This window comes from Microtus ochrogaster, chromosome 18 (genome assembly GCF_000317375.1).
Source record: "Microtus ochrogaster isolate Prairie Vole_2 chromosome 18, MicOch1.0, whole genome shotgun sequence".
Classification (NCBI taxonomy): Eukaryota; Metazoa; Chordata; class Mammalia; order Rodentia; family Cricetidae; genus Microtus; species Microtus ochrogaster.
Genome location: NC_022020.1, coordinates 6,399,517 through 6,409,100, shown reverse-complemented (window position 1 = coordinate 6,409,100; position 9,584 = coordinate 6,399,517). Strand labels below are relative to the sequence as shown.

The window sequence follows — 9,584 nt, the reverse complement described above, 5'->3', positions numbered from 1 at the left end:
CACCTGGCCTCTGAGTGAGTCTGAGGGGTCTTCTGCACCTGGCCTCTGAGTGAGTCTGAGGGGTCTTCTGCACCTGGCCTCTGAGTGAGTCTGAGGGGTCTTCTGCACCTGGCCTCTGAGTCTGAGGGGTCTTCTGCACCTGGCCTCTGAGTGAGTCTGAGGGGTCTTCTGCACCTGGCCCCTGAGTCTGATGGGTCTTCTGCACCTGGCCCCTGAGTGAGTCTGAGGGGTCTTCTGCACCTGGCCCCTTAGTGAGTTTGAGGTCTTCTGCACCTGGCCCCTGAGTGAGTCTGAGGGGTCTTCTGCACCTGGCCCCAAGTCTGAGGTCTTCTGGAGAGGACATGTTTGCACCAGATCTCTGCATAGCTCTCCTTCTATAGACATTTACAAAGGTCCACTGTGTCAGGCCTGGGGCTGGTTGCAGGCAATGCAGTGAACACAGCAAGCATGGCCAAGCTCCCTGGAGACATGAGAAGGGAGAGCCAGGGATCAGATTACAGAGTGATATGGAAGAACAGACAGTGGTAGTAGGGACGGGAGAGGAGGCATAGACGACCTTAGGAATATGGAACCAGGTTCCTGATTCAGACTTAGAGGAGACTGTCTCAGAGAGCAGGGAACAAGCCAAACTGTATTCTAGTTGTATGGACAGACAGAGGGCAGACAACTGAGGCCACCGGGCACAGAGGGGTCTGTGTGGACAGACAGAGGGCACACTGCTGGTGACACCCAGGAGCAGAGGGGTGTGTGGACAGAAGGCAGACCCCTGACACCATCCAGAAATGAACAGAGGGGTCTGTGGGGACAAACTTAGAGTCTACAGCCTCTGTCTACAAAGACTAGTTATGCACTTGGCGGCTTGCTTTCTTTAGTCCACAGGCTCCTTGTGTAGGGCACAAGGCTCCTTGCCTTAAAGAGAGCCCGCTAGAGCTCTCTAGTGGCTGTGAGCTGCTTAGCCTCCAGCCCCATACACTCGACCCAATTCCTCCTCTCGCTTCCCACTCTGCCATGGATGTGAAATAAGGTTACATAACATCTCAGTGCTGAGTCAGGCTTCCATTAGCACTGTTCTGAGTCCTTCTGGGATTACGAGTGATTTCTTGAGTCCATTTCTGGGATTGGTTGATGTTCTAACTCCATGTGTTCTAGGCCCTGCCCTCGACTGCTGTGAGTGGTACCCTCTTCTGCTTAGGAAGTCCTCAAGGTTGAAGGAAGTTCAAAGGTCCTTGGGCCTTCCTTGAACTTCCTATTTTCTGACCTTCATTTTAAAATTCCAACCCTCCTCTATTTCTCCTTGCTTGAAACCATGAGAGAATTAAGAGCAATAGGCCAACAGCTCCTAAATAATACCCCCCCCCAAAAGGCAGCACCCACTTCCCCATAAGTGAGCTACACAGATCTGTTTTTACCACTAAAGGGATCCATGACCCCTGGGGATGGAGGATAGCCAACATTTAAGCATCGCTATGCTGATTTTTAAAATGATAGTGATAATTTAACAGCAAAAGTAAAAGAAGCACAAAGTGAAGAGAAAGCAATGGTAACAGAGAGCATGCAAGAGAGCCATCCAATCAGATGGTGAGGAAGGATGCAATGCAAGTGAGCCAGCCAATCAAATAGTAAGGAAAAAAGCATGCAAAAGAAGTGGCCAATCAGATGATAAGAAAGGATGCAAGAGAGCCAACCAATCAGATGGTGAGGAAGGATGCAAGCGAGCCAGCTCATCAGATGGTGAGGAAGGATGCAAGTGAGCCGGCCAATCAGATTTTGCCATGGGCTTAATGTCTTCTAGGGATGATGGGCTTTGTGAAAACCAAAGGAATGCTATTTTGATCCTTTCTCAACTGAAAAGAGGTGAAACCAGTTTAGAGACTCTCCAGCTCTGGGAGGAAGAGTCACTCTGGACTGGTTGTGGGACTCTGTCTCTAAAGAGGGAAACAAGTAACAAGGCTTCACATTGTACCTACCCGACTTCGCCCCGGATGGATAAACAGTGATACGGCCAGACACTCCTTCAGTCCCAGGGTTGACGTATCTCAGAATAATGTGGAACAAGGAGAGATTTGACTTCCTCGCAGTCAGCCTTATCCTTACTTCATTCTGAAAAGTAACCCCCCAAAGTCATAAAGTGTGGATGAGAAAAGTGGCTGCCAAGAAATGGCAGCCAACCGCTTATTTCATTTAGATTTGTAAGGCACACCCACACAAATGCGCATGCACACACACTCAGTAAACATCAAGTAACAGGTAGAAACAGGCAGGCCTGACAAGAACACCAAGGCACTTACACTTCCAGTTGCAGAAGAACACACTCTCTCAACAACTAGGGTTCCCGTGTGTGTGTGTGTGTGTGTGTGTGTGTGTGTGTGTGTGTGTGTGCGTGCGCGCACGGTGTGCGCACGTGCAGGCAGACAGAACGGAGTGTTAGATGGACTAGTATAGGAGGGTTGCAGTGACAGGAGCAAGCACCACTGGTTGGGAAAGCTCAAACGCAGAGGAAAGTGTGCCATTTCACACCACGGCTCTAGCGAGGCCCCCACATCTAAATGGCTGCAGACAGGAATGGTGGGGGACCTCAAACACATCTGTGATAAGAACCCAGATGTTGTTAAATGTGCCTGTTTGCCTTGGAAAGTTGTATCTCAAGTTTTCACCAATAAACAGTGTTAGCTTTTGAACAGGAGGAGAGGGCTTGTGTGACCCCAGAGCTTGAGTTAATAACACAAGTAAATTATCATTTATTCAAATTTATATACTATATATAACATATATAAACATTTTGCCTGCATATATGATGTGCATTGAGGTTAAAAGAGGGTATTGGATCCCTTAGAACTGGAGTTAGGGGTGCTTGTGAGCCACCGCGTGCTCTAAACTGCGGAGCCATCCCTCCAGTGCAAAGAAAAAGTTACTTTTGTTCGGAACACAAACCACATGTCGAGATCCAGCTGTGGCCCAAGGGAAGTTCACAAAGTGTGGGAGTCCCTACACCATAGTCCTTCTCACCCCTTTCCCAGTCAGGCAGCTTTCACTGGAGAGCATGTGTACTGAGTGAGACACAAGAGACAGCAAAGGCTGACTTCCAGACGATCACCAGCTCCACCGCAGAAGCCGCGAACGGTGCCACGTGGGAATTCCCACCAGCTCGATGAGTTTGATTGAACTCATTTTTTCAGTTTTGATACTAACGAAAAGTCCAGGAAAAGAATATAAAAATAAAGGGTATGGTCCAGGAATATAGAAATATAAAGTTGCAAGACCAAACACATTTAGAAGAAAAAAAAAGCTGGCAGCCACTGTGCACAGAGGTAAACTTTCAAGAGTTGTCTTCTGCCTCCCAGCTTCCGAGCTAGGCAGGTACTGCAGACAAAGCTTAGCTTCTAACTACTGCCTCTATGGGACCCTCTGCTTGTATTCCCTAATCTTTAACTGTGTCCCTAGGTTACTCTACTTTCTGTCTTGCATTCTTTCAGGGACGGTGAAAAGCGGCTGTGTCAACCAAGGCTTTGGCAAACATCCTAAGTTAACCCTAACATTCTATAACTAAAAGTCATAAAACTTAAAATGTTCTGTGACATTAAGCCTGACCTCAGGGTTGTAAAAGCTCTTTGAACCACACCTGGTTCAAAGGTGTGGAGGAGGCCAGAACCAGCCCCCACTGCCACAACTACAGAAGCCGGATCTCTGGCTATGGTCACAATTACAACTAAGAAGCTTTGTGTGACCGTGGTGATTTTTTTTTCTGGAATAAATCTTGCTTCTGGTTTAATAGACTCTGGTGGTCTGTCCCCCATCACTGTGTGAACCCAGATCCAATTGCTAAGTGCAATAAGTGTGAAAGGTACATTAAAAGAGTAAGGAAAGTGGTTATACAGGGACCACGGGGCCTCTGACCCAAAGACTTCCTCACAAAGAACACTGTTAAAAGTGCATTGCTTTGGGTCAACCAAATATTCTGTCAAGCTTCAAACACCTGCGGAACACCTAGACCAGGAGGTGTCGGTCACCTCCTTGATGGACTCCACCATAATTCTATGAATAATGAAGCTGTCCACTAAAGAAGTAGAGTTGGGGACGGACGCAGTTAGGAGTTTGTGGAGAATGTAGTTTGGTTCTCTGCAGCTGATCCTGAGCTTACAACCTCCTGAAGCTCCAGATGCAGAGGCTCCCACACCCTCCTGTGCACCCTGCAGGGACTGCCCTCGCATGTGTGCACAGCTCCAGATGCAGAGGCTTCCACACCCTCCTGTGCACCCTGCAGGGACTGCCCTCGCATGTGTGCACAGCTTCCTACAGCAGTGGACTCAGAATTTAAACTAGATTAAATCTTTTTAAAAACCCTTGTGTGCTGGTGCTTGGCTTTAACCCAAGCACTTAGGAGGCAGAGGCAGGGGGAGCTCTAGAAGTTAATGGTCAGTCTGTTCTTCATGGTGAGTTCCAGGTTAACCAGGGCTACATTGGGAGACCCTGTCGCAAAAAGAAAGAAATCGAATTTGGTGTGTATGGGAAGAAGGGGGTAAATATGGAGTGTTTTGCAGTCCTGTTTGGTAGAGCCAGCTTTAGTTGGGGAGATTTGACCAGGAAAACATTGTTAGGGCCAATGGAGGCCACAGGAGAGCTATGGGCTGACCCAGGTTCTCTGTGAATTAGTCCTGACCCGGCCATGGCTATCAATCCTGTCTCTTATTCTGATTTTATCTGCCTCAAAGTAGTATGAGGAGATCAGCCTTGAAGAGAAGTTCTGAAGATAAAAACTACTCAATGACTCTACGTGTTTAGCTACAAATATCGCATAAGTCCTCCAGGTAACCAAATACCGTACACACCCCGACTCCACCATGAAGGCGAGAAAGATGGGTGCAGCAGAGAAGAGTGAAAGAGGAAGAAAAGAACAGCTGAGCACCGGCGAGGTGCGCTGTTTACCATCTCCACTCATGAGTAACTCCAGAGTTTGCAAACCCCGCCCCAATCAACAAGGCCAAGCACACACACACACACACACACACACACACACACACACACGACACAACGGGACAGGACAGGACAGCTGGGGACCAAGAGCCTGGACCAGCCTGAGCCGCGCAGCAAGTCTGTCAGATGGAGGAGGATGAAGAGGCTGCTGCTTTTTCAGAAGTCTTCAAGCCGACTCATTTTTATTTTCAACAATGGCACTAAAGAAAAATGGCCTCTATGTTTTAATATAGTGTAACACCACTTAAAACATTTCCTTCTACCTATAAAAAAAGTCTCCAGAGACAAATACTTTCTTTGATTCCTTCATTTTTCTGATTTAGTGGCCAAATTAAAGTACCAATGAACTGTGAAATCCAAGTACATTCTTATGAGTTAAAATCTTTCCCTATCTTAAATCCCAAGCCTACCCCTTCAAGCTGACCCTGGCCAGTACTCTGGAGAAAATGAATCCTGAACTAGGTCTCAGAGGCAGTGTAGCTTTAGGCCGGGGTGGGGGTGGAGGTGAGATGGGTTGGTTGGGTTGGGGTGGGGGGTGAGATGGGTGTGGGGGCTGTGGAGGGTAGGGTGTTGGGGGGGATGTGGTGTGTTGAGGGTATTTATACGGGTCCCCTGCAGTGAGCTGTGGCCCTCTGGCTATATACCTGTGCCGAGGTCATCAGGGTATATCCTCTCCAGCTAAACTCAGGGAAGACCAGGGGATCAAATCCAAAGCGCAGGTCTCTTCCATTAGGTCCAATGCCGTCTTCAGCCTCGTGCTTCATGTGGTGCAAATCCGGGAAGTAATGGTTATTTTCAGGCCTTTGTAAGTCATAAGTAAGTGTGAACATAAGTTAGGTTTGTCGGAGATCTGATGTTCGTTCCTAACAGACACGGCCGAAGGAACACTGCCAGCTGACTAAGCCGTTAAACGAGACCAGAGGAAGGCTTCCCCTCTCGTGCCAAAGGATTCTCTTATTCAGGGAAATGTTGGCACAGAATACACCCACTCCCGCTCATTCCGAGCACTAAATTGAAGTCATTTAGCACAAGTCATGAGCTCCTCAACATACCTCTGCTGTGCTCTAATGGTGGCCACTACTAACAGAGCAAATCTCTGACTTAGCATTTCCTCACTCAGCACTTATCACAGTCATAGTCATACATTCACAGCATCAGTAACTATGTGCCAGGCACGTTGTAAGCATCATAATATAATATTTTATATATTAAATATATACAAATTTTATTATAGTCTTAAGTGTTCTTTGTGTGCTTGTGTGTGTGAGAGAGTGTGCACACATAAGCGTGTGTGTATGTGCCGTGTGCATAGATAAGCACTTTTGGAGGTCAAAGGGCAGCTTGCTGAGGTTGGGTCTCTCCTTCCACTGTGTGGGTCCTGAGGATTGAACTTGGGTGGCTGGGTTAGCAACAGGCCCCTTTCCCCTATGAGCCATCTGTAGGCCAATGGGTGGCTTCCTTTGACAAGTCCAGCTGTGGCAGTCACAAAGGCAGCTTGGGAACATCCCATCTCATGTGACCGCCACACTGAAACCGATACACATGTCAGTCTGGTAAGAAGGGTGAGAAGCTAATAACACTTAGTGGATTTGAAGACATAAAGGTCCGTCAGTCAATGGGAAGAACAGCTATCCCATACTGTGCGCACTAAGAGGCAAGCTTGCAACCTCTCAGAAGATTTACAAGAACTCAGCAGGAGTGTTTGTCTCAGTGTCTTAGTAACTCATCCAAGAGTCCATTCTAAAGAATGAGTGCAACACGCTGAGCCAGTGACAGCATGCCAGCAACATGACAGAACCAAAATTATAAGCTAAATAAATTATAAAATATAATGTGAGCATTAATATTTTGAGGACTTCTTAACGATATAAGAAATATATATGTCCAATTCAAAAATTCAATTTTAAAATTTGCATGAAAATGCTTAATTTTAATTCTAAACAAAATTATACCAGAAATATTTTTACAGTTATCTTAGAGTGGTGTACTGAAGACTTTTCTTTGCCTTTTGATTTTTATGAGTTTATTGAAATTTCTAAAATAAATATATATTTATGATCGCAAAAATTAGTTAGAAAACACAGTGAATGCTTCTAAACTTATAGGGAAATCCAAACAAGCCCAGATACATGAATGAGCTAATGTTTTGAAGATTTAGTACTGAGGAAGGACACGAGGTTTGCCCATCTGGGCAGCACCACTCTGTCACACACATCGCTGGCTTATCAGACTTTATTGTAGTTTTTATTTACTGTCATATCAAAGAGTTTAGATTTCAATTTCTCCAACTTCCATTGAGGAAGACCTTACAGTAGAATTATCATACCCAGAGACTCATCTGCATACGCTCCCCACCTCTGGGTCTTTGTCCCTCTTGGTTTTGACTTTAGCCCTCCTTCCCCGTTCTTCCTGTTTCATGTCTTTCCCCACCGCCTTATTCTAATCTCCTGACTTCACTCTCTACTCAAGGGAGACAGGAACTGATTGATGTCGTGGTCCAGAAACCGGGCCCTCTGTGTCTGTAGCCTCCATGCTGTGACTTGTAGAGGTTTCAGCCTCCCGCGGGCACGGTGCACACTGTTCACCTCAAGCCTGGACTTGGGGATGCATGGACTTCATGGCTTATGCAGTAGAACTGGTTGTGACGGGCATCCTGAACGCCTGTTCTAATTAGCTCATGGTCACATGTCCAGGCTCTAGGTATATCCACAGCGTCATCAGCCTCCTTGGGATTGGTCCTTGCCCCTCTACCCCAGGATCAGCTCAGTCAGGGAAGTGTGCGCTGGCCCCAGCAATGTGAGTGTTTGAAGAAACTCCCCAAACTCACCGCTGGCACTTTCTCCCCACGACATGCTCTCGACACTGGCATTCTCCTGAGGGCCCACTGCACATGGTGGTAAGCGATCCACCAATGTCACACTGGCACCCTGCAAGTCAAGGAACAGCTGGGTTACTACCAAACTCTGTCCCTGCCAGAAGCTTCCGTCCCCGTGAAGGCAGCCCTGAGATGGCTGCTTTCTTCATCTGCCTTACCTTACATCAGGCAGGCATGTCCAAACAAAAATGGCCTGCCCCCAAAGGCCTATCTTCAATTCCAAGATGTGTGACTATAGGCCAGCAGGTGGGTGTGCTGTTGTCCCATGGAAGATGAGCCCAGGGCACACATGGTTAAGTAGCCTGGGAAGGGGATCAGTCAGTGAAGTGCTTCCCCCACAGACATGGAAGGGAAGAGGGATCAGTCAGTGAAGTGCATCCCACACAGACGTGGAAGAGAAGAGGGATCAGTCAGTGAAGTGTTTCCTACACAGACGTGGAAAGGAAGAGGGATCAGTCAGTGAAGTGCTTCCCACACAGACATGGAAGAGAAGAGGGATCAGTCAGTGAAGAGCTTCCCACACAGACGTGGAAGAGAAGAGGGATAAGTCAGTGAAGTGCTTCCCCCATAGACATGGAAAGGAAGAGGGATCAGTCAGTGAAGTGCTTCCCACACAGACGTGGAAAGGAAGAGGGATCAGTCAGTGAAGTGCTTCCCCCAAAGACATGGAAAGGAAGAGGGATCAGTCAGTCAAGTGCTTCCCACACAGACGTGGAAAGAGTGGCAGTGCTGAGGGTCCAGAGACAGGAGGATCCCTGGGATCAGGGTTAGCCACGCTAGCAAGTGCCAGGTGTGGTAGAGACCCTCTCTTAAAAAGTAAGGTGGAGATAACTAGGGGATGGCTAACATGGACCTCAGGCCTCCACACACAGAGGCACACACATCCAGGAACATGAACACACACGTAAAGGAGCAGCACTGTCAGGTGGTGGTGGCGCACGCCTTTAATTCCAGCACTCGGGAGGCAGAGGCAGGCAGATCTCTGTGAGTTCGAGGCCAGCCTGATCTACAAGAGCCAGTTTGTAATAAAGTCCATGTGTGGAAGTCGGGAGCAACCTTGCAAGGTCAGCCACTTCTAGAATTTTATTATTTAATACCCTATAACTAAGTATCTGGTTTTTAGATAATATGAAACATAGTCTCAAGGTGACTAGCTCTTGGTGTCAGTTAATATTAGCATGTGCCCTCTATCCCATGTGGGTATTTTAGAATTGAACCTACAGTGTTTTGATAACAGAGAAGTGGGAACCGCACTGTTTGAGGCTCACTGCAAGTGTCAACTGAATATTTGCTCAAATTCTCAAGACAGAATGTCTGGTACCATCCCTGAAGTCAGGTGCAGTCAGGCATTTGTCCTCTGCACTCAGCCTTGCTCGTACCCTACAGTACATATTTACCTTGACAACCAAAGTAATTGCTCTTCTTCAAAGCAAAATATCCATCTTCGCAGGTGTCACAGGCATCACCAGTGACATGAGCTTTGCAGCTGCAGTCACCATCTTCCTGCAGAACAAACGAGCCAGGTGGCAGCATTTGGTGTGTAGGACTTACTAACCTTCAGGTTGGGAAACTGCCTCAGCATACAATAGGAAGCAATGTAGCCAGGACTGGAAAAGCATGCCCAGGGCCAGTATGACTGGCGAGGGACTGGTACCCTCCTCCAGATATCTCACAGCAAGGAATCCCACGGTCAACCTCAGCATCCTCCAGGAATCCCACAGCCAACCTCAGCATCCTC

General features: G+C 47.5%; 1 protein-coding gene across 1 annotated transcript in view; it reads right to left on the bottom strand.

Annotated features, from left to right (window-relative positions):
- The window catches only part of Lama3 (laminin subunit alpha 3), a 220,910-nt gene that overhangs the window by 122,317 nt on the left and 89,009 nt on the right, over positions 1–9,584 (bottom strand). The window contains exons 17-20 of the mRNA XM_005355767.3: positions 9,244–9,349; positions 7,799–7,898; positions 5,616–5,772; positions 1,968–2,100 (exon numbers count right to left, since the gene is read on the bottom strand). Coding sequence (XP_005355824.1) covers positions 1,968–2,100; positions 5,616–5,772; positions 7,799–7,898; positions 9,244–9,349 — 496 coding nt within the window. The remainder of the gene's footprint in view (positions 1–1,967; positions 2,101–5,615; positions 5,773–7,798; positions 7,899–9,243; positions 9,350–9,584) is intronic.